This window comes from Rousettus aegyptiacus, unplaced genomic scaffold (genome assembly GCF_014176215.1).
Source record: "Rousettus aegyptiacus isolate mRouAeg1 unplaced genomic scaffold, mRouAeg1.p scaffold_m13_p_1, whole genome shotgun sequence".
Taxonomy (NCBI): domain Eukaryota; kingdom Metazoa; phylum Chordata; class Mammalia; order Chiroptera; family Pteropodidae; genus Rousettus; species Rousettus aegyptiacus.
In genome coordinates, this window is record NW_023416284.1 from 162,117,490 (window position 1) to 162,143,826 (window position 26,337).

The 26,337-nt window shown below is 34.0% G+C and overlaps 1 protein-coding gene across 5 annotated transcripts in view; it reads left to right on the top strand.

Moving 5' to 3' along the window:
* EYA4 (EYA transcriptional coactivator and phosphatase 4) overlaps positions 1 to 26,337 on the top strand; it is a 266,023-nt gene that overhangs the window by 186,145 nt on the left and 53,541 nt on the right. For all 5 annotated transcript variants that reach the window (XM_036221944.1, XM_036221940.1, XM_036221930.1 and 2 more), the window contains one exon: positions 20,270 to 20,394. In XM_036221944.1, the coding sequence (XP_036077837.1) occupies positions 20,270 to 20,394 (125 nt within the window). The remainder of the gene's footprint in view (positions 1 to 20,269; positions 20,395 to 26,337) is intronic.

Here is a 26,337-nt window from a genome sequence, read left to right on the forward strand (position 1 = left end):
ATCAAGTAACATCTCATTTAGGATAAGACTTAATATCATGAGCTTGTGGCAAGCCACAATGTTTTTAATTTATTCCACATACCTAAAATATGGTTACAATAGGTCTAACTTTATATGGGTTCTCAAGAGTGGCGTAGAGGTTTTTCACTTTAGTGTCTTTGTATTTAGGGGTGATCCTTATGTGGGTGTCCCAGAGCTCTACCTCACTTTGAGGTGCCATTGAATTGTAAGCAATTGAATTGCAAAGTTTAGAGTTTCCTGAAATTAGAATCACATTATGGGACTGGATTGAAAACTGTTGTTTTGCTTAAAGCTAAATTTGAACAATAGCAGTTAAGCTTTAGAATATATTTTCTTGTAAGAACATTCACATCATCAAAAGTTGAAACATTTACACGGTCACCTTAACCAGGACATTTCCTAGTGTTCATAAATTCATAGATGGGGTGTGAATTCTGAGGGGAAACCTAGTCAGCCTGAATTACTTCTGTTATAACTGAACGGTTTACTGTTTTCCATTATAGTGGGGTTTTTAAGGTATCATATATCTACAAGGTTATTTTTGTCTTTACCCTCCTTTTTGTAGTAAAAAATATTCAGTAGTTTTGGTACTAATCCTTTTGGTTTGAAAGGCAATGAAACTTTTTTAATTTTTTTTTTTACTTGTATACATTTGTACCCACCTCCCATCTATGTTCACTTCATATTATAAAAATAAACACTACAGACACTTCTGAAGATCCTTGTGCATTCCTCTGAGATAACCCGTCCCCTCTGTACTTGAGAAAGGTACTATCCTGAATTTAGAAATTATCATTCCCATGAATACATTGTGTTTTGCTATATATTTATGAATCCAGAAATAATTTATAATACTTGTTGGCCAATTTTTAAACTCAATGTGAATATAAAACAGTATGCATAGTTCTGCCTCTTTTTTCCCCTCTAAGCTTATATTTTTTATATTTATTCATATTAATATATAGAGATCTAGGTCTTTAATTATAAACATTGTATAATATTCTGTTGTATTTATACATACACAGAATAACCCAAGTAATCTACACATTTTCTAGATGAAACAATTCATTCAACTATTCTTACAAACAAACAATGTTGTGAAATTATTTTTCTGGCTTTGAAACTGGAAAAGAGGAGTGTGAGAGCTTAGTCCGTGGTGCGTGCTATACCAGAGCAAATGACAACATCAGCACTTCGGCATTTATTTTGTAATACAAGTATTAATAATGGTATTTTCAAGTCTTAGGATGTGCGCATTCAATAAAAATATTTTGTGACACTAAATTTTAATCTAACACCTCAATAAAAAGTTAAAACTGCAAATCATAAAATTGTAAACTCTCTCTCTCTCTCTTGCTATATTGGGTTTGCTACTTTCTGGGTGTTTAATTACTTCCAACCAGAATGCCCTTGGAATTGCCACTTCTGCCCCCGCTGGCCCTGTAAGGGCTGTGTTTATTTGATACTTTGGACACTCCCTACCCGCCTTGTCCACTGTCAGACTGTCCACATCCCAGAGAAGAGATGTCTCTTCTTCAGATGGCACCTGCTCAGCCTTTTGAAGGCAGGAGGGAGGAGGAGGTGGAGGGAGAATGGGCATGGGACGTGGGATTTGAGATGGGGAAGAGAAAGTGAGAGGCGAAGAGGCATGGGGTTTCCAGGAATAGAAAAGTGACTGTAAGGTTTGCAGTGAAGCTGTCAGGAGAAAGAGGAGGAAAGGGGGAAGGAGAGAGGGACTGGGGAGAAATCCAGGAGAGATGAACTAAACCGTGGAAGTCTGAAATATCAATATTTACACAAAATATACACTAACGAATGTATGCCAGAACTTTAAAATGGCACCAATTACTAGAATAATGGAAAATTGAAAACTAGTTCTGCAGTCTTTAGAAATATAAACACATCTTCAACTTTACTAGCTGTTGCAGTATTTCTTTCCTAATTGGCTGTACTAATTCACATTCCCAACAGAAATGTGAGAATTATCCATTTTACCACATTCTAGCTAGTTTTCGACTTTATTTGATTTTGTAACATTCTCTAGTCCGATGGCTTTGATACAGTAGTATTTCATTGTCCTTTAAAGTTGCAGTTTCTAGATTCTTAGAAGAGCAGTTGAATATGTGGCCAGTATGTTATTATTATTTTACAATATTTAAATGAATTTTATTACAAAAGTAAAGTGGTTTTTGTAATCATATTTAAAATGTGAAAATTAAAAACAAAAGAAGAATTAAAGTGAACCTATAACCCACTACATAAAGATACCTATTTTTTTGTGTAAAAATTGCTTTATTGAGGTATATTTAGCATTCATATTTAAAGTGTTCAGTTTGGTGTTTTGAGATATTTATATCCCGGTGAAGCCATAACCACAATCAAGATATTCAACTTATCCATCACCCGAAAAGTTTACACCTGCATCTTAATAATTTCTTTCTTTCTCCTCTGCACTCTTCCCATCCCTACTTCCTGACAACCATGGATCTCCTTTTTAAATTATTTTCAGATTCCTCCATGTTGTAAGTATCTTCAATGGGTCACTCCTTTGTATTGTTGAGCAGTATTCTATTGGGTGGCAGTAACACATTTAGTCCATTTACCACCTGATGGACATTTGTGTTGTTTTCAGTTAATGACTTGTTTGACCATCTAACCTCTTATACTCACATACATACACATATGTATTCTCATATGCAAAACAATAAACATGAAGTAATCCCTCCTATTAATAAAAGCCTAGGACAGTGCCTGGCATGTATATGTGTTCAGTAATAATGTGGTGAAAGAACTAGATATTTGTTGGCAAATCTAAAGCTAATTAGGAATACACAGTAATCAGACCCAAGAATTTAAAAATCATGGAGCAGTTGAACTGAAATGAAATTACTAATTTTTTTCTTTTACCAAAATGTCAGGAAGTCCCACAGTACTTCCTTGGAAGTCTTTCCTTTCCTTCAAAAGAACATGTCGCTCATTTATCACTGGAAACGTTCTCTCCCCCCATTGTTTCTCTTTTGTTCTATCTTTCTCCCAACCACTGAGTTCAAAACCTTCATTATCTCTGAATTTCCCTCTCTTCATATCTCAATTTCCAGGTTCTGGTAATTCGGCTTCCTACGTAACTGCCCGTCCATTGCCCCTTCCATGCATCCGCGTAGTTTCTACTCACCTCCTACAGAAGTGCGTCCATAGTCTCCCATCCTGGCTCCCTGACTCCTGCTATCCCCTCTCTAATTCACCCGGTCATCACATATTTTCCTAAAACCTGATTTTGACCATGCCTCTTCATTGCTTCCAGCTCTCCATTTGCTCCTCCCTGTATGCAGGCTACAAATTCAAAGTCCTCTGCATAACGGAAGGAGCTCTGTGCTTTCCACCACCTGTTCCTTGATCTCCGTGATGCAGAAATAAGTTAACTACTTGTATATACTCGAACATAATATATTGGATTCCACATGTGTACCTTTTAATAAACCTGTATTCCCATCCTCCAGGATACCTCATCAACTCTGATGAGGCGAATGACTGAGAACTCAGGTTTGAAACCATCTTTTATTCCTGAACACACGTGCACACAAAATCCAGCAAAGTCAGTCACTTCCCGTCGGTGCCACTGACGTCCATAGCGCTGCCCTTGCACAGCGCCGTCTTACATTTTCCTTAATAGTCTGTGACCACAGTCAGTGATTGTGGATGCCACAGCATTTTTACCTTTGAATCTAGTAACAGACAAATGGCAGTTACCAACGAGGTGCTCAGTAAATATTTTGGGTGCTCAATAAATACGAATAACTCAAATTTTGGTGATCAATGCATATTAATAGATGGATATATGATTTAAATATCTGATCAAGTTGTATTTTTTTCCGGCTAAAATATACTCAATGTCTTTAACTTGTTTTCAATCCTGTCATCATCACCTTAGTCAAAAACTATTCAACCTCCTGCCTGAATTGTTGCATCAATTTCCTAACCAGCATATGTCAATAATTTCTCGCTCTTTTCTAAAGCATACTAATGCAGATTAGCTAATCTTCTATAATAACTACTTTAATTACATTACTCCCTTGTCAGATTCCACTTTCTCGCTTTAAAAAAGCTCTAGCTTCTCTAATTAGCAAACTTTTTTCTATTGTTCAACTCACATTTTCCATTCTCACTAGCCTATTATTTCCACATGCCACATGCCAACCTATAGTCATTTCAGCTTGTGTGCCAGGGCTCAAGTTTATTCTCTCACCAGACTACCCTGTTCTCTCACCTCCATCTGTCTGAATTCTGGTAATAATTCATGTCTTGCAAAAGTCGCACCTATGTGACTGAGCCACCTCTCCTATGGACTCCTCTGGTGTTTCTCATCTATAGGGTCTAGATTCTAACTGCAATGTGGATAGTCTTATAAACAGGTGAAATAACCCCTTGTAAAATGTTTTTAAGTGAATAATGGTTACAACATAAGGGAATGTATATTTTTCTCCCATCCCACACTAGAATGTAAGCTTCACAAAAGTAGAGAATTTTTGTTGTTTTGTTCAAAAAGAAAATTAAGGGCTTAGGCACCGAAATCAGTCAATCAATCAATCAGTAAAGGTACAAAATTGTCTACTACATAGTGAGCATTTAAACAATCCTTTCTTCAAGAAATAAACTTTGAAGGAAATATGAACAGATTTGAGTGATTTTTAAATTTTAAACAGTGTGAAACTTTGCGGGTAATTTCTTAAGTGGAATCACAAGACTAGCAAATCACTGCGTCCATTCATCTAAATGTAGTGTTTAAATTCTGAATTTTAGAGCAGCTATTGAAAAGTAGTGATTTTTATACCTGACAGTGTCAATTAGCAAATCATGTTTTCTGGAATTTTTCTGCATTAATTAAGTTGAATTTAAGTTAGTAAAAGTCTAGATAGACGGAGCATGAAAATGATATGAGAATATTCTAGTTCAGAATAAACATATATACAGGTTCTTGTATTCAGAGTAGTATGATAATGCCTATATTTTGCCATGGCTACTGTCATTTACCAACTCTTTCCTAAATTATATGATTTCTAAAGGAAGAAAGTCATAACCCTTTCAAAGCCGTTAGCCTAGAATGTGAAGTGTAGTAGATGTTAAACATTTGAACTTAAACCACTGAATTTTTATTTTTTATTTTTGCCAGGAATGTGAGGTGATTTAAGGAGGGGAGTGACATAGTTATAGTTGCACTTAAGAGAAATAATTCTATTGATTTAAAAATACTTATGTTGAGCCCTGATTTGTGTGACCAATTTAAGAGTACACTTAGAGATAAGAGTATGAATAGGTGTGAAAGAAATGATGATGAGTTTAGCTGTGGACTTATAACATCAGAAGAATCTGTGAAAATTTTTTGTGGAGATAATGAATATAGAATTGCAGATCAAATCTAGTACCGAGAAGAGATATGAAGTCTAAGGAGGGGTTTGGAATTGATCAACAATAAAACAGTTGTTGAAAACCTAAAACTGTGTGGAAATTCCCAGAAAGGTGCTTACGTGAGTGCGATGAGATGAGACGAGGGCTGAAGCTACAGATTATGGACATCAAAAGGTTAAGAGGACAAGAATGATGCAGAGTACAAAGTAATGGCCAGGTGTGACGTCAAGAAACCAGGAAAGAGTGTTGTATCAGTTAAAATGGTTTCAGTACTAGTAATAGAGAAGCTGACTCACCTAGCTTTAAACAATAAGACAATTCATTCATTCACATAACTGAGATTCCAGAAATAGAATGGCATCAGGAGTGTTTGATTCAGGAGCTCAATAACCTCGTCAAGAAACCAGTTTCCTTTGTCTCCTTTTGCTCTGCCATCCACGGTTTTGCCCTAAGTCAGTTTCTTCTCCGGTAATAGAATGACTACTTCTAGAAATCGGGACGACTTGCTCCCTCATTCACATCCAGCTGAAGAAGCAGGTTGGATCTGAAAACTCTCCTCAAAGACTGAAGAAAAACTTACCACATGTCTCCAACAAAGTCCTCCTTGGGTTCTGTTGGCACAAATACAGTTGCCTAATGATTCCTGAAACTGTCCGTAACTCAGAAGAGGGGTTTGGCCTCCATTTCCTGGAGCTGAGGGTGGGTTTAGCTTACAGTGAGATGGTGAGCTTTGTTGGTGAGAGATGAATACCTGAACAAAAATCAAGATTCTTTAGTTAAAAGGAAATGGAAAACGGAGAACGCATAACCAGGCAGCAAGGACCAATACCGAAATGTTAAGGATGACTAGGAGAAGTCTGAGAAGTTTGAGGAGAAGTCATTAGCATTGTCAAATGCTAAAGAGAAGTGAAGTGAGAGTTAAGGAGGAAAAATGGCCATTAGATTAGTAGTTAGGAGGTCACTCTAGATAGGCTCCACAGATACTGATTGAAGTGGAGATAGGGTGACTGTGAGGTAAGAAAGAAGATATGAAGTTTTAACTTAAGGGTAAAGATTCTGGGTTTTAAAAAGAAGAATAATGATATAGCAGCGAGGGGGGAAAATATTAAGAGGAAGAGTTTTTTGCAATCATCAATTAAATGTTTCAAAGTCTAATCAGTGTACATTGTAAGTAGTTTTGTCAAGCTTTTAGGAACCGTTTGAGTGCTTTAAGTTCAGAACATTGTGTGTTCCCCTTAAATGGTAATGTTTGGAACACATCTAAGTTTTTGCAATATTTAGAAACATTTTTGGCAATAAGCTTCGTGGGACAGTGATCTCAAAAATTCTCTCATCCTAAATTTTTATAGGCTAAATAGCAACTTATTTCAGAATTGAGGGGCAGCCATTTGTATTATCCAGGCAGAAATTACAGCATGTTTTTACTTTTGAAAAGGAGAAAAATAAAGATGGCATGTGAGCCTAACAAAATATTCAATTCGCTTGATGATATTTAGCCAAGACTTCTGCCTGAGGGCTGACCACAGGGCCTTATTTCACACTCCCAGTATTTGCAAACCACCAATTATTTCCTAAGGGCCCTTAACAGCCATAAGCATTGAATTCTCTGCAGTCAGTGTTGCCTCCCACCTGGGAAAAAGACAGCCCTGTAATTTGAATCCCAGCATATGCATTGTCATCCCTCCAGCCTGCCTGCTCCTCTGGTGCTACAGCCAATTAAAAGACTTCTAAGGCTCAGCCTGCCTTCCAGCTGCCATCCCCTGGTAGACATGAGGGAGCCAGAAAGGACCAGGTGGAGTCGTTTTGAGTTGCACTAAACACACAGTACAAGGAGGTTGGCCTTAACTTTCCAATGAATATTTATACCAGCCCCATTTCTCGTCTTGCGCTTTGGCATGGATCAGAGTGCCGAGCTCCTGCTGATTTCAAGGGCCTCGCATTGTGTTTGGACCTGCTCTGTGAAGTATTACGCCAGATGAGAAATGGGCCCCAGGTGCCTATCGCTAAGATGGCTGGTTGGCTTTTTTTTTTAAATGGAGACTATCATGTTATAGTGTCATAAGGATGGGGCAGTGGGGGAGTTCCCTGACATAGCCGTTCATGAATCACACACAGCTTCAACCACTGCTTCCTGTGGAGTGGAACTTTAATTGCTTATATTAAGAGCCACACAGTACTCTGTGTTGTATATCACTGCGTTTTCTTCATCTTTTTCTTGGAGGCTTTATTTTTGTCTGTTAAGGTCAGGCACTTATCACAGGGCTCTCTCATCACATTTCACATTTTGATCCCTCGTGGCAGGTGCTAACTTCCTTGCACTCAAAGTGAATGGGTTGAATAACCTCATAAAGATACAGAATGTCTTGGCATAGAAAGGAAGGGAGTACAGAATGCCTGTCTATGGAAGACTCTCAGTGTTATTTACTGAGTCCTGTAAACTGAGAAGGTATTTGGAAAACCATCTACACACAAACCCATTAACTTTTTTCTAGGTAGTAGATCATTGACTTATATATTCATGCCCCTGATTCCCATTCTGTATTGTTGTCTAATAAAGCACACACCTTATGTGTATTTTATCATATTTCTTTAAAAGAAATCATTTTTTTTATATTTTTAAAATGTACCAAAGCAAAGCTGGCATTTATATACCTTTTAATGTGATCACCATGATAAGCCTCTTAACCATCTATCACCATGCATAGTAACTATGATATTGTTGACTGTATTTTCTGTGTTGTACACTACAGCCCTGTGGCTTATTTTATAACTAGAAGTTTGTCCTTCTTGTTCCCTTTCACCTTTTTCACCTATCTGCCCACCCCATCCCCCTCTGGCAACCATGAGTTTGTTCTCTGTATCTATGAGTCTGTTTCTGTTTCATTTTGATTCTTCAATTGTTTTTTTTTTTGATCCATATATAAATGAAATTATATGGCGTTTGTCCTTTTCTGACTTATTTCACTTAACATAATATCATTTAGGCCCATACATGTTGCAAATAGCAAGACTGCATTTTTTTTAATGGCAAAGTAATATTCCATTGTGTATATATACCACATCTTCTTTATCCATTCATCTATGGGTGGACACCTAGGTTGCGTTCATATCTTGGCTATTGTAAATAGTGCTGCAGTAAATATAGGGGTGCACATATTTTTTTGAATTACTGTTTGTTTGTTTGTTTGTTTGTTTTTCCTTCAGATAAGTAACCAGAAGTGGAATTTCTGAGTCATGTGGTAGTTCTTTTTTTAATTTTTTGATGAACTTTTATACTCTCTTCCATGGTGGTGCCATCAATTTATAATTCCACCAATAGTGCATGAAAGTTTCCTTTTCTCCACATCTCCATTAACACTTGTTATTTTTTGACTTTCTGATAATATCCTTTCTGACAGATGTGAGGCAATATTTCATTGTGATTTTGATGTGTGTTTTCCCTGATGACTAATGATGTTAAACATCTTTTCACATGACGTTTAAGTCCACTGTTTCCTTATCAATTTTTGTCTGGATTTTCTATCCATTGATGCATGTGAGGCATCAAAGTTCCCTACCCTTATTGTAATAGTGTTAATTTCTCCCTTTATGTTTATTATTATTTGCCTTATATATTTAGGTGATCCTATATTGGATGCATAGATATTTACAAATATTATATACTCTTGGATTAACTCTTCCTCGATCAATATGTAATGCCTTTCTCTGTCTCTTTTTATCCTCCATTTTAAAGTCTGATTTGTCTGATGTGAGTATTGCTACAACTTTCTTTTCATTTTCATTTTCGTTTGTGTGGAATATCTTTATCATCCCTTCAGTTTTAGTATGTGTGTCTTTTGATCTGAACTGAATTGAGTCTCTTGTACACAACATATAGATAGGTCTTGTTTTCTTGTTGTTGTTGTTTTTGCTTTTTTAAAAATCTATTCAGCCACCCAATGTCTTTTGGTTGAACCATTTAGGCATTTAGTCCATTTATATTTAAAGTAAATACTGACAGGTATGATCTTTTCCCATTTTATTAATTGACTTTTGGTTGTTTTTCTAGTTCCCTGTTCCTCTATTCCTCTCTTAATCTGTTCTCCCATGGCTTCCTGGGTTTTTTCTTTAGTGTTTTGTTTACATTCCTTTTGGTTTATTTTTCATGTATCTATTGTGGGCTTTTGACTTTTGGTTACCATGAGGTTATATATATCTGTAGCAGTGTATTTTAAGCTTATAGGTGTTTTAAGTTTGAACACATTCTAAAAGTACTACACTTTTGCTCCTCCCCACACACTTTGTTTTGACGTTATGTTTTAGATCTTTTTGTTTTGTGTGTTCCCTAACTACACAATATTATTCTAGTTGATTTTGCTACTCTCGTCTTTTGACCTTTCACATTAGCTTTATAAGTGGCTAATTTTGCTACTTTTGTGTTTTAACTTTCATATAAGCTTCATAAATAGCTGATTCAATGTGTTTGTTATATATTTTACTTTACCAGTGAGATTTTTTTTCTTTCATGTATTTTCCTATTTCTTATTATAGCCTTTTCTTTTCTGGTTGAAGAAGATTCCTTAATATTTCTTGTAAAGTCAGTTTAGTAGTGATGAACTGCTTTAGTTTTTGCTTGTCTGGGGAACTCTTTCACCTTCAATTATAAATGATAACTCTGCTGGCTAGAATATTCTAGGTTGTTCCTTTCTTTTAGCACTAGAAATATATTCTGCCACTTTCTCAGGCCTGTAAATTTTCTGCTGAGAAATCTGCTGATAGCCATATAGAGTTTCTCTTGTATGTGACTGGTTGTTTACCTCTCGCTGCTTTCAAGACTCCCTTAATCTTTAACTTTTTCTGTTTTAATTACAATATGTCTTGGTGTGGGTCCCTTTGGGCTCATCATGTTTGGAACTCTCTCTGTTTCCTCAATATGGATGTCTGTTTCCTTCTTTAGGTTAGAAAAGTTTTCAGCCATTATCTCTTCAAATAGCCTTTTGTTTCCTTTTCTCTCTCTTTGCCTTTTAGGATCCCTATAATGAGAGTGTCAGTGTGTTTAATGTTATTTCAGAGCTCCATTAAACTATGCTTATTTTTTTATTCTTTTAAATTTTTTATTCTATTCTATTTTATTTTATTTTATTTATTTTTTTGCTGGTCTCATTGGGTGATTTCTACTTTTCTGTCTTCCAGGTCACAAATTCATTCTTCTGTGTTACCTACTTCAATATTGATTCTCTCTAGTATATTTTTTTATTTTAGTTATTGTATTCTCAGCTGTGATTGGTTCTATATTATATTTTCTAACTCTTTCTTGAGGTTCTCCCTGAGTTCTTCTATTCTACTGTCAACTCTGGTAAGCATTTTTATGACTATTACCTTGAATTCTTTATCAGGCAAATTATCTCTTTCACTGGTAGGAGGAGTATTTTGGTATTTTTCCCTTGTTTCTTCATTTTGAATATATTCCTCTGTCTTCTTACTTTGTTTGTGCTCATTTCTATGAATTGGATGAAACAGCTATCTCTCCTAATTGTGAAAAAGTGGCCTTGTGTAGAAGTACCCTCTGTGTAAACTGTGTGTGCTGGCTGGCTGGAGTCACGGGAGGCCTGTGTGGTCCCCTGAAATGCTAGCTGCTCAAGGCTGCAGTTAGGCACTGGCTGAGGTGGCCCAGGGCATGAGGCTCCAAGGCACCCTAGAGCACAGGACTGCAGGATACCCTGGCAGTTCTGCTGTTTGAGGTAGGGTGACTCAGTATGCCTGTTTGATGGTGCTTTGGCAGGTTTTTCTGTCTAGGTCTAGAATGGACTCAGGGTGGTGGAGTAGGGAATGTGTTGTGGTAGCCCTGCAGGTCGACCAGAGCTCCTGGACAGAGCTCTAGCCTGCACTATCGAGGTGAAGAAGGAACTTAAACAGTCCTCGGAGAGCTCCCGTGGTCCCTTCACCTTCTCTATGTGGTCTCTCTCACTTATTGTGGAATAAGTGAGTGGATAGCAGAAGTTATCCACTCTCAGCCCTCATTTGTCTCTCAGGAGAAATTGCCCTATATGTATATGCATATTCAGTATGTTCATGGGAGGAGATGAGTTCAGAGTCTCCTACACTGCCATCTTGAACTGGATCTTCCCTTATATATACCCATTGTATATATAAACTATAAACTGGTGAACTTATTTAGAATTGTTAATTTAAAAATTATATTGAGGTAATTAAATATAAATAATTAGAAAAAGGGCTGTGATCTCAAGAATTCAGCATAAATTCTCTAAGCAGAAGGCTAATTCTCATATCAGAATAGGCTTAGTCTGTTGTGATAGCAATACTAAAAAGAGAGGAGCAAAAGAATGCATTATACTTAGTAGATATGGAATTCAATAAGGTATGTGTCAAAGGCTCTTGATGTATTTATAAAGAAAAATGGAAAATGATGATGCCACTCTCAGTTCAATAACTATTCTCAAAAAGTTGATATAAATCTTTTCAACACTTGTCATTGACACTGACCTATTCAACATGTCTATTATGATTTGGCATTGAGGGCACACTAAGAAAATGTAGGGGTGTGATGTCACGGGAAAAGAATACATCGAACAGTGGAACCAGAATCTAACAGAAAAAGCGGAAAAAATTGACTCAGCCTAACAAGATGATATTTTGGAGGAGCACATAAAAAGCTGTTCACTTGGGTTCCAAATGCCAATTGCAACATATAGCAGCTGGGATGAAATAGAGCTCTAAAGCATCACGTGGGACAAAGACTTAAGGGTTTAGTTGGCTGGATTTCAGTGTGAGTTAGTACTGTAAACTTCCTAGTAATAAGTGTGGTCTAAAAGTAAAGTGGCCTGTCTCTTAAGAAAATGATTTTCTTGAAATAGATGCCTGATTCGTCTGTTTTCAAACACAAATTTATACAGTAGCCCTCCAATATATATTATTATTTCCATATTTGAGCCGAAGGTCTACTAACTGATAAATGGTAGAGATAGAGTTTAAAGCCCAGGAGTTTAGAGCCCAGGCTCTTAAGACTACTCATAGCCTCAAGCTCAAAATGGTGTTTTTGCATTTAAGGACATCAAATGTCCCTTCAGACCCTGAAATTCCATCAATTGAATGGGGAACCATCTTTATTATTTACATTATGTCAATTCTTTGGTCATTTTAGTTTAGCATTCTAGTATTTAAAAATTTTCATTCATTCTTCCAGTAAAATGTTTCATCTTTATTGGTAGAGTTTTTTCTTTAAAAAAGAGTCAGTATATTTATTGGTATAATCGATGACATTAGAAGTTTTGATTGTGGCCTTGTGGCCTTACTCTACTACTTTCTAGAGAGAAATAACTTCCTGCTTAATTAACCATGGTGTAGAAACTTAAGTCCTGATAATTCAATTAATGCTTGGAGAATTAATTGGAGTCTTTCTCTTTGTTTTCAAATTAAGGAGAGGCTTTAACAACCTAAATTTAGAGAAATGCTTCTGTTTTTAACAAAATATTTACTCACCTTTCTTGAGTGGGGAGACTATTTTATTTGAATCATTTGAGTTATAGAGAAGAAAAGGCCAGAGTTTTGGGTCTAAAGTTGAACTGTAAGCCCTGGAATGAAAGGACATTAAAAGTATCCAAAGAATCGTGTGTTCATGACTTTATTTGCTATTACTCCCAAACCTGAGGTCACCCTGGCAGATGGGCCACTTGCACTGCAAGCATTCATGCTGGCCTCAGGGCAGGCATGAGGTCACAGGCAAATTGCAAGAACAGCTCCCATTAGGCATGGCCCACTTCCCTGACTTTTGCTGTCAAGGGTCTTCCTCCTACATTTTCTTTTCTCTGTGGCAGAACCCAGTTCTGACCATGTTTGGTGAAATGAGTTAGTGAGGGCCTCCTTCTGGGATTGTTTGTCCATCTGTACATTACATAGACACTCTACAGTAGAGAAGATCCACATCTCCCAGCCTTACTGCCAGAGGAGAAACTAGCTCAGGTCCATGACAAGGGTTTCTTGGATCCTAATCTGAAATGTATTGGTTTAAGATGGCCTGGCATTGTTAACTGATGTTTTAAAAAGGCCATGCTTTTTCGAGAGAGTGAGAACTGGTACTTAGTAGTGATATGCCCATGGCTTTCATCCTATCTAAGTTGACCACTAAGTCGCTTTATTATTTTTTTTTCCAAAATGGCTTTCTTTACTCATATAAATCATCTTCTTCACCTCCCCCTGCCCCATACTTACCTACCTCACTCATTAGGGAGATCTGACACAACATACAGATAGGAACATTTCCACATGCATTCATATCAGAGAACTAATCCTTTTCTCTCTCCACCTAGCTTCTTGCTCTCCCACTAGCCCACTAATGAAGAGGATATTTCAGTTCCTTAGAAATAAATTCCATCTGTGTTACAGAATAAGCTCTAGACTACGTCTGACTTCAAGTAACTCAAATTATTTTATCTACATTTCTCCTATTCCTATTTTATTACATGTTTATTAGCATCCACTAAGTATGCTGCTGTAAGTGTAAGAGGAAAGAACAAGGAAGAAAATAAAAAATAATCCTCTCCTTATAGGTGCTTACATTCTAATTTAAGTAAAAGTTGGTGCTTTTTCTACTTTTCAGCTAAGGAGAAAAGGAAGTCATGAGCAAAGCAAATAACTGAACTTTTGCCCTTAAACTCATTTGATGGGCAAAACGAAAATTGACTAATTAGATGGACTCTGAGAACATGGGACAGAGAGCCATGCATACATAGCATCTACTTTATGCAAAGAGGAACAGCTGGCATGAGAGTATCTTTGAAATTCTAGGATGCTTTTGTATTTCTTGGGTCATGAAGAATTGATGGAATCTCAGCCTGTAAGTAAACAGGCTATGACTCATTACCAGGATTTGTGCAGAAGGAATCATGGTTTCTGAATTAGAGTGGTCTCTAAACACACAAATCTAAAGCTTGTTCTTCCTTGGGTTTGAAGAGGACATTTCAGTTTGTTAGAAATAAATTTCATCTGTGCTACAAATGATTTGCAGAAAGGAACCAAGAAACTAGTTGCATGTGACCTGCAATTCTTCCTTATTCCCTTTATTTTAATGAGTTTTTGTGTTTATGGAAAAGTTTATACTTTTGTCCAAATAGATGTTGTATTCGTATGGCCTTATGATGTAAAGGACCAGTCTAAAGGAGTAGGAATAGACATCTTGGGAGGAAAGAAGGATCACCTTTAAGTATGGTAACAACCAGTATAGATTTGACAGAGTAAGGTGGCTTGTATTGAGTTTAGTAATTTTTGAAAACCATTCAGAATGTTATATTGCAGGGATATGTATTCCTGATTGTCGTTCCACAGAGTGAAAGACTAAAAGTCACTTTTAAAAGTGGGAAACATACGATGTATTATAGAAAGAATCTGGGCTCTGATATCAGATTAAACAGAAGTTCAAAGTTTGGTGCTAGTCTTTCTATTTAGATGATCTTGGGTGTGCTATGTCTCTGAGCCTCAATTTCTTCATCTATAAAATATGGAAAATAATATACATATCAACATGTTTATTATAAAGATTAAAGGTGATAATATATATGAAGCACCAAACATAGACTGTATCATGTAATGCATACTAGTAAAAACTGGTACCCATTAATCATTTTCTGATATTGAACTCTAAGGTAAAATTTATATTTTATATGTTATATTGTGTATACACTAAACTTAAAAAAGAATCTGATGTTTCAAAATTAATTACAAAACATATAAAAAGAGGTACAGGAATATTCTTGCTGTATAGTTCATAGCAATAATAGATGTCTGTTCTCTAAAGCCTCTTGTAATTGTAAGAAATATCAACTCACTAAGCCATAGTGGGACTATGAATAGCCTAACCTACTAACTCTAGAATAAACACCATTTTGAAATTTCAGTGTTTGAACTAGACAGGCACTAACTGAAGTTTTCAGGCATTTTTGGTTCATGTTTTTAATTAGTACTGAGCAAAGGCCCTTGTACCTATAACTTTGATAAATTCACTCATTAGTTCTATTAGGGTTTTTTTTTTAAAAAGATTTCTCAGAATTTTTTACATCATTGTGTTATCTGTGAATTAATACAATTTTTTTCTTTCTAAACATTACCTTTTTTATTTACTTATTTTTGTCTTCTTGTACTGACTAAGATTGCCAGTACAATATTGTATTGAAGTGGGAAAAAATAGATATCCTTATTTTTGTTCCAATCTTAGAAGAAATCAATATTTCGTCATTAAATATTATGTAAACTGCAGATATTTCGAGAATGGGCTTTACTAGGTAGAGAAATGATACGTTTTGCCTAGTTTGCTGAAAATGTTCCGTGAATGGATGATGAATGAATATATTTGTCAAATGCTTTTGTATACGCATTGAAAAAATATTCTGTTAATTGTTAAATTGCCTTCATTGATTTTCAGATGTTAAATTAACCTTGCATTCTTGGGATAAAGTATGCTTGGTCATGATATATTATCCTTTTTATTACTAGATTTTCTTTAATAATATTTTGTTGACTTTTTTCATCTTTTGAAAAATATCGGTCCATAATTTCCTTTTCTTGATATTGTCTTTGGCAGGTTTTGGATCAGGGTAATTCTTGTCTTGTACAGTGAAGTGAAAATTGCTCCCTCCTATTTTTTTCTGGAAGAATTTATAAAAGATTATTATTTTTTTCTTAAATGTTTTCTAGCATTCACTAATGAAACTATGTGGCTGTGGAGGGTTTTTTAAGTGTTAATTAGTAATTCAATTTCTTTAATTGACATAGGACTTCAGATTTTCTTTTTTTATGGGGGTCAGTTTTTATAAATTGTGTCTCAAGAAATTCACTGATTTCATCTAAGTTATTGTGTTATTTGGCATTATGTTGTTCATAATATTCCCTTATTATTTTTTTAGATCTCTTTAATTCTCTAATGATCATCTTCTGGATTTATACATTGTCTCTTATTCATAGGTTTTCTATTTTAATGGTATCTCCTTATTGTTTCCTTCTACTTAGTTTGGGTTTAATTTGCTTTTCTTTTACTAGTTTCTTAAAGTGGAAACTTACTTAGATCACAGATTTTAAACCCTTCTCCTTTTCTAATACAATGATTTAAGGGCATAAATTTCTCACTAACTACTGCTTTATTTGCATACCACAAATTTTGATTTTTTTCTGTTAAGTTTTAGAAAAGTTTAAGGTTCACAACAGAATTGAGAGGAAGGGAACATTCTCATGTATCACTTACTCCTACACATGCATAATCTCTTCCGTTATCAGCATCACTCAGCTGAATGGTACATTTGCTACCAAGTATGAACCTACATTGACATGTTGTAATATCTCAAAGTTCATAGTTCACATTAGGGCTAACTTTTGGTATACATTCTGTGGATTTGGACAAATGTATAATGACATATGTCATTCATTATAATATCTTACAGAGTATTTTCACTGTCCGAAAAATTCTCTATACTTTGCTTATTCATCCCTCCTCAGTCCACTGATCTTTTTATTTTCTCCTCAGTTTTACTTTTTCCAGGATGTCATATCATTGAAATCATATAATATGTAGCCTTTTCAGATTGGCTTCTTTCACCTAGTGATATGCACTTAAGGCTCCTCCATGTCTTTTCATGGCTTGATAGATCAATTTAGCACTGAATTACCATCTGTTTCCTGGATGTACCAAAATTTATTTATTCATTTACCTATGAAGACATCTTGGTTGCTTAAAAGTTTTGACGATTATGGATAATGCTGCTGTAAACCACTGTGTGCACGTTTTGTGTGGATATGAGCTTTCAACTCCTTTGGGTGAATACCGAGGAGCGTGATTGCTGGTTAAGAGTATGTTTAGTTTTGTAAGAAACTGTCAAACTTCCTTCCAAAGTAGCTGTACTATTTGTGTTCCTACCAGCAACGCTGAGATTACAGCCTATCCTTGCATTCGATGTTGTCAATGTTCCAGATTTTGGCAATTGCAACAGGTAGTGCAGTGGTATCTCGTTGTTGTTTTAATTTGCATTTCCCTGATGATATGTGATGTGGAGCAGCTCTCCATATGCTTGTTTGCCATCTGCCTATCTTCTTTGGTGAGGTATCTGTTGAGGTATTTGGCCTATATTTTAAGTGGGTTGTTTGTTTTCTTATTGCTAAGTTTTAAGGTTTCTTTGTGTATTTTGGACAACAGTTCTTTGTCACATATGTCTTTTGCAAATATTTTCTTCCAATCTGTGGTTTTTCTTCTAAATCCCTTGACATTGTCTTTCTCAGTGCAGATGTTTCAATTTTAATGAAATTCAGCTTATCAATTATTTATTTTGCGAATAATGTCTTTGGTGTCATACCTAAAAACTGAAGGCCATATCCAAGGTCATCTTGGTTTTCTCCTATTATCTGTTAAGATTTTAATAATTTTGAGTTTGAGATTTAGGTCTATGGTAAATTTCTAATTAATTTTTGTTATGGTTATAAGGCCCGTATCTAGATATATAATTTTTTTTTTGCATGTGGATGTCCAGTTGTTCTAGCACCATTTGTTAGAGACTATCTTTGCTCCACTGCTTTTGTTTTTTCATAAAAAAATCAATGGACTGTATATAATGATGTGCTTTCATTATTATTTTGCCCTAAATATCTTCTACATTAACTTTTGATTTCTTCTTTGATTCATAGATGATTTAGAAGTATGGTGTTTAATTTTTAAATATTAGGAATTACTTTATGTATCTTATTAATTTCTATTTCTAATTTAATTTAGTGTGCCCAGACACCACACTCTGCAAGATTTAATTTAAAATAATGCTTATTTTATGTCCCATCATATAGTTCTTTGATAGACATTTGTGTGCGCTTGAAAATAATGTGTATTTAATAATATTGGCTACTAGTGTACTATTACTGTCAAATATTTCATGGTAATGATAATGTTCAATGTTCTATATATATTTTGTTAATTTATTTTTTGTCTACTTTTTTATTGGTTACTATCTGAAACATGTTATAAAAGCTCCAACTATGGTCATGGATTTGTCAGTTTTTTTGATTTTTAGCTTTGCTTCATGTGTTTTGAAGTTCAGCTAGTAGTTTCATGCACATTTAAGATTATTATGTCTTCCTGAAGGATTTCTCTTTTTTTTTTCTTATTTCACTCTTTATATCTGCTAATACTCTTTTTCTTAAGGGCTATTTTGTGTGATATTATAGCCCAAACATTTATCTTATGTTTATTATTTGCATGTTATATTATTTTACATCCTTCACCCTGAAATTTTGGGGGTCTTTATCACTGTTTAGTTTCCCAGCAAGCAGACTCTGAGATAGAAGTGGTGCCAGGAGTTTATTGGGTTGGCTTTCAGTAGTAATACCTTCTGGGAAGATGAAGGAAGCATGATTGGACTGAGACATTGATATTCCATGTAATTGCAAAATAGGTCTCCACCGATATTATGGGGCCGGTAGACTCAGGTGACCCTGAAGGTAGGGGTAGAAGTCTTTATTTCCCCTTCATTGACTAGTCAGTAGATGAGGGCTACTCCAAGAAAGGGTGTGATTTTAGTTAAAGTGATTCATTTTGGTTGACGGCAAATCCTGGAAAGGAATTCAGGTGAGAGTTGTCAGGTGGTAATGCGTCCCCCAGCTATAGGAATGAATTTTTTAGCCCTAGAGTTGGCTATCTGGGCAGCACACCTTAGTATCACAATGTGCTTATATTTAAGGTCCTTCTCATGTAGATCTCCAAAAAGTGGGTCTTGGTTATTTAATTCAATATGACAAGCTTTAGCCTTTCACTGAAGCGTTTAGTCCATTAATATTTAGTGTAATCATTTATACATTGGGTCAGAGTGTGCTATCTTACTATGTGTTTCCACTTTTCACATATGGTCTTTCCTTCTGCTCGTTCTCTCTCTCTCTCTCTCTCTCTCTCTCTCTCTCTCTCTCTCTCTCTCTCTCCTTTTCCTGGTTTCTTTGGGTTTATCACATTTTTAAAATGTTTCAATTATTCTATTAACATTTTTAAACTTGTTTCTATTTTTCTTATTAATGATTAATGGTAGTTATTACTTGATATATCTTAAACTTGCTTCTTATCCAAGTTTATTATAACACCTCATGTCAAATGAAAGAACCTTAAAAGAATATAATTGTGCTGTTGTCATGTATGTTACTGCTGCACCGTGTTATAAATTACACAAAACAATGGTGTTAATTTTTTTTATTTGTCTGTCTTTTATGAATTAAGAGAAAATAAATATTTTGTATTTACCTATATATTTATCTCTCTATCACTCTTCATTCTTCCCTGTAGATCTGAGTTTTTACTTGTTTACAAATAACAAATTATGAGGCTTGACAACTGTGTAAGCTTGCTTGCCTTCTCTATCATCTATCTACCATCTATCTATTATCTATCTATCCTTCCTTCCTTCCTTCCTTCCTTCCTTCCTTCCTTCCTTCCTTCCTTCCTTCCTTCCTTCCTTCCTTCCTTCCTTCCTTTTTCTCTTTCTCTTTCGTTTCTTTCTTTCTTTCTTTCTTTCTTTCTTTCTTTCTTTCTTTCTTTCTTTCTATCATCTATCTATCTATCTATCTATCTATCTATCTATCTATCTATATCATCATCTATCATCATCCAACTATCAACTATCTAGCTAGCTAGTTATCTACCTCCCTACATACCTACGAACCTATTTATTTTTAATGGACTGATATGTTCATCTGATTAAGCAAAAAGTCTCAGCTATTGGTTTCAATTCTTATTATTGTGAGATCACATACATGCTCAGCAGAATAATACATGTACTTTATTAAGAAATTATTGTTAAATTTTCAGCTTTTGCTCTGCTGCTTTATGCTCTAACAGGTCTATGGAAATGCAGGACCTAGCAAGTCCTCATCCTCTTGTTGGAGGTGGCGATACTCCTGGTAGCTCCAAACTGGAGAAAGCTAATCTCAGCAGCACGTCAGTCACCACAAATGGGACAGGAGGTAAGGGTACAACCTCGAAGACACCCAGAATCACGTTTTAATGTTCGCTACAATTTCACATGTTAGAAATCTGCTAATAAATAAAAGTCTTATTAGCAATAACTATCAGCATTATATACAATGAATATATTGTTAATGATTATTTGTTATTAATTATCTATTTTTAATCTATTGTTATTCATCTGTTTATTTTCTCGAAAATTTTGCTTTTCCTCTAGATCTGGAAACACTCAGAAAGAATAGACAGCCCTGAGCAACATTTTGGAGTCCTTTAGAAAGGCTTCTTTTTTGTATTTGTCCTTGTAAATATTCTTTTAAAAAATGTAGAAAATGTGGCCAAAGGATTTCCACTGAATCTTCTTAAAAAAAAGATAATAATATTAATAATAATAATAATAATAATAAAGTAGTAGTGATGAGGGGGAGGACTGGGGGGAGGAGAGAAGGAAGAGGAGGACAAAGAGGAAGAGAAGAAACGAAATTATACTTTTTGAGAGATTTTATTTTGAATTTTAAGAGACAGCCTACTCCAAAATTTTTCTTAAAAAAGTTTTGCTTAAAAATAATATTAGGAAATATTCATATCTGCTGCAATTTTCTTTTCAAAGAGAATAATATCTAACATGTTTTTAAAATAGGAATAGATTATATTCCCAGATACCTTCTCATTTGATTAACCTTTAATTATTCCATAGAATAAGGCAACAATAATGATTATTTCAAATATTTTGCCCTGTTGTTTTTATAAAATGCATTCAAGCTGTCAGAAAATATGAGATGATTTTTATATCAGACTATACACAGCTACATATATATACACATACAGATGAATTTTCAATCATTTGCGATCATTTTGAAGATTTGTAGGTCTAGTTGTTTTAGTCAATGAGTGAGAAACAATATGAAATTTGTTGTAATTTATAAACTATTCGTATAACTAGATATTAGCATTTGCCACATCATATTTTCTTTTAGTAAATATTTCTTTTCGATAAATATTTATGAAATTGATACACCTCTTTCCATTTATTTTAGAATAACCGTGAAGTCTAAAACTATCTTTGTAAAGTTGTGTGCATTGCGACTTGCCTGTATTTAATAATGTTTTACATCAAACCCTTTGTAGATTAACATTTTCCTTGTTTATAATATTCATTTGTCTCTAAACATGCATCTATAGTTTCAGCTAATTAATTATAGGATTGCAAATTTATTAGATTTTTCAGTGATGACTTCTGGAGTAGGAACATTGATATTTAAACTTCAGCTTGGTACAAATAAGATTTTTGGAAAACCCATGTACTCTGGAATCAGATCTTGGAGTTCACTAATCTCATCATGTATATATATTTAACTGAACTAAAACAGACCTGATAAACTAAAATGTCATGCCATGCCATTATAATTTTGGCAGAAAGGTCAGAAACCAGTACATGCATTGAAGAGTATTTGTGTACACTGAGCAGGCATTCGGACAATGAACACTATACTGTTCCTGTTCTCAGGGGACAACATGACTGTTTTAAACACTGCAGACTGGTTGCTGAGTTGCAGCACCCCTTCTTCTGCAACAAGTATGAGAGATAATGGTACACTGCATGTGTTTGGATGTGTGGGTTTGCCCTTCTGGTTTGTTTTCTGTTGCTATTTCTGTTTACGCTTTCTTTTCCGTGTTCAGTACTTATAAAAAAAAGAGAGAGAGAAATTAACATGCCTTTGAGTTGTTTCTTGATAACAGTTCACCATGTTTTTTGTACCATCTGGCGTTCTCATCTTAGAGTCCTTGGATCAGTAGTATTCCTTTTTTTGATTTTTCATAATTTTACAACAATGGATGTGTCTGCTATTTCTCTAACTGCATATCAGTTTATTCAGTCATTAATTGAGTGCCGCAGTCATGTCAATCAGAGCAGTTGAACCAGATTGTGCATACATACAAACTCAATTATCTTTATAACCTATAGGCTTTTCATAATTTAAATTAACATCTTAACATGGGAAAAGATATTTGCTATTTTACAGACTATGTTAAATATTCCAATTAAAATATTTAAACTAATATTAACATGTACAATGCCACCATTTAAAAAGTTATCGATGACTGAAGCCGTATGTTTAAAATTATATATTAATATTGTCTCAAAATGTTTTGAACATCAGATATTTACTGTATTCATATATAACATATAAAACTATAAATAAATTCTTCCTAAATTAAAAGTTAATACAATCAAAATTTAAAAATAAAAACAAAACTGTAACACTATGGTGGAACAACCCAATTTTAAGATTAAATAAGAACTCACTACCTCTAGGAAATGTGCATTACAAGCAAGCAGTTAGACTAGGCACAATTTAGCTTGACCTTGCTATAACTAAGATTATATTAGAATTTACAACTAGTTAATGAAGAACCTTCCATTACGCCCATAATTTTAACTGTAGTTTAAGTTCATTTTTTCAATTCCATGCCTAAAATAATACTTTTCATACTTAAAAATATGTTGTCAGAATTGAGTTCCTCTTAAATCTAATTCAGAGGTCTTTTTCTATAAAGAGCTGTACAGTAACTATTTTAGGCTTAATAGGACATAACACCTCTGTCTCTATTATTCAGCAATGATATTGTAGCTCAAAAGCAACCATAAACAATACATGAATGAACTAGTGTTGTTAGGTGTCAATAAAACTTTATTTATGGGCCCTGCAATTTAAATTTCATATAATTTTATGTCACAAAATATTCTAAATTTGATCACTTTTAAAAATATTTAAGATGTAAAAAGTATTTGCTAGCTCACTGGCTGTTGTTCTATTCTAAAGTAGAGTTACTATAACACAGGCAACTTTACAGTAGTAAATTTATATTGAAAATTTAATAATTTATACCTAATCTCAACCAGAAACTTTTTCTGAGTGTTAAGCATCGAGTTTTTCTGGTTCTTAGTGTTAGAGTCATGTGCCCATGTGGAAGAACAAGAACTTGCGTGTGAGAAAGACCCTGGATCTGAATCTTAATATTTCAGTTACTAGCTGAGTCACTTTGGACAAGTTACTGGACCTGTCTGAGCTTCAAATCCTTTCTATGAAAGAAGGTTAATAATACTTTCCTAGCAAGGCATTTTGTCTTAAATTAGATAATGTATATAAGTTGCTTGGTAATAGATACCAGTATATTTCTTTTTTTTTAATCAATAATTTAATTATAATTAGGAAATAAATTTTTAAGGAAAATGAAAGCATGCATTGTGTTAAAAGACTCCAATGTTTGGTCAGCTGATAAATTCTTCTGCATTTAGAATATGTAAAGTGGCCAGAGAAGACAAACTTTTAGTAACAAAATGTTATGTGTACTTTTATTATTAATGATATAACTTTGGTGACATATTGATATGGAATTTTTAATGAATTTTAATGACTTTTTATGTCAGATATTTATAGCGCAAACTAAGCATTTGTTATATGACCTCTCTAATTGAAAGTAAAATATTTTATTTTTAATCTTGTGTTTTATTGTTGGTATTAGAACATTTTATAAAATTATTATAATAAAAAATGCAAAAGCTAACTTAGTATCTTTTCAAGATCTTTCCATTAACTTTGAGATTTTCAGAAAGATAATTTCAATTATATAGTTCTACTAATATGAATGAGTTGATAGTATCACCTTAATATTCTACTATAGTACATTGGTGGTCTTTAAATGTTACTTTAAAATGTTTCATCACCTTAATCCTGATTATGTAATTACATCTGCAAATTTATATTGGAACCTAGATTTTTTCTTTCAAATTTTTGTCAATTGTAGAAATATCAATATGTAGATTTATTAATCAAAATAAAATAAATGCAATCATACCTTAGAGTATAAATCATGGTCAACAAACTTTCTGTAAAGGATCAAATAATAAATATTTGGGGCTTTGCTGGCCACATGGCCTCTGTTGTTGCACAAAAGCAGCCATAGACAATACGTAAATGAATGATCTTGGCTGTTTTCAAATAAAACTTCACCTAAAACACTGAAATTTGAATTTCAGAAAATTTTTGCATATCACAAAATATTATTCTTCTTTTGATATTTTTCAACTATTTAAAAATGTAAAGCTATTCTTAGCACATGAATTATACAAAAAAGAGACCAGGGCAGGTTTGGCATGTGGGATGTAATTTGCCAACCCCTGATAAAGATATATGTGCTATATGCAAAGTATACATACTTCATATATATTCATATTCTCACATATAAATGCATCCCCATCATATGGAAAGTTGTTTTCAGATTTAGGAAATATTTTAATTTTTTTAATGGCGTCAAGATTCATTATCAGCTATACTTTATATACAAAAATATTGAGAGTGAACATTAGGAGTCCTATTGGGAGTGCTTAGAATAGCATCTAAAACTGAATTTTTATTTTTTCATTTAAAATGTGTCAAGTTCCTATGAAATGTCAGGCCCTGTGCTAGGAAGTGGGAACCCAGTGACCTATAGAACATGATACTGGCCAGTAAGGGACCAAAAGTCTAGGAGAGGGAAAGAGACAAGAAAATAATGAATACTTAATATGTTTAAGGCGGATGCACTGTAGAGGGAGGGAATATGTGATTCTATGTAAAGATTATGAAAATACTTTAAAGAGAAGATTTGGGGAACCAACATCAGACATTCTGATCAGGTTTACGGTGTTTTCTCTATTTAAAATCTATATATCATAGAAAAGAATCTTCCAGAATATTTAATATATAGACAGTTGACTCGCATGTGATATTTTTTTTTTCTCAATGCTATATATTTATGCGGTAGAGACACCAACTATCGTGGCTCTATACTTTTTAAATTTGCTTTTTAGAATGAGAACCAAAAATTCATCAAATTATTTTAAGAAATTAACTACTTTATGGATGTCTAGGAATGAAAGATACTTGGTGCTCGTTGGTTTTCGAGTGAATATATCGATTTAGATAAACATAAATCATAGGCTAATACCAAATATTAAAACCAACCCACAGGCAATACTTCTCGATCCCATACAGTTATAAATTGTATTTTTCCTGATCTAACTCCTCCTGAAATTCTTTGTAGAACCTAAAATGTCAGAACTTGCTATGTGTAATTTTGTGGTTCAGAAAGGAGTGCATTTGGAATTACATATATATAATATGTATATATTATATATATATATGTGTATATATATACACACACATATATATATATATATACACTCTTTTAAGTGGACATCAGTTTAAATGCAGATTTCTGAAGATGAAATATAAAATGTAAATTGCTTGGGTCACTTGTATTTTCAAGGATTAAGCCTGATATTGCAACACGTAAATATGAACGTCGTTGTTACAATAAAATAGATTTCTCCCTCCAAAATATACATCAATGTTGTACTTGAGTTCTAAAGATAATCTGAAGGGACAAGATTAAATTTGCTTTGAAATATGTATGAGGATATGGATGAAGGTTGAAATTTGAAGAGAGGAAATCAGTGATTAATGTAGCCAAAGCTGATACCTGAAAATAATACAATTTTGATTTAGTCTGTAGATTATTTTAAAAACTCAAATCAAATTACATCTATATATTAAAATTAATTTTACCTTTAAAAAACTATTTGACTCCATTAAAAACATCCAGATCACAAATGGATAACTAGTGGGGAGGTAGGGGGCAGACAATTTAAGTATTTCTTGAAGTAATGCTTCTGTACGAAGTGCTATATATAATTTTTTCATTTTATTTGTATGGAAATAAACTCTTATTTTGAGCATGTAGAAGAGTAAAACTACAAAACTCATTAACTAGGACATTAAAATTTGATTGCTGCTTTTGAAATCAAAACATTTGTAAATTTATCTTGCAAATGATGCTTTGATTTTTGAAGGTTACCATTTCCTTTTTATAGTATGTAGTGATGTTGAACACTCCCCTGA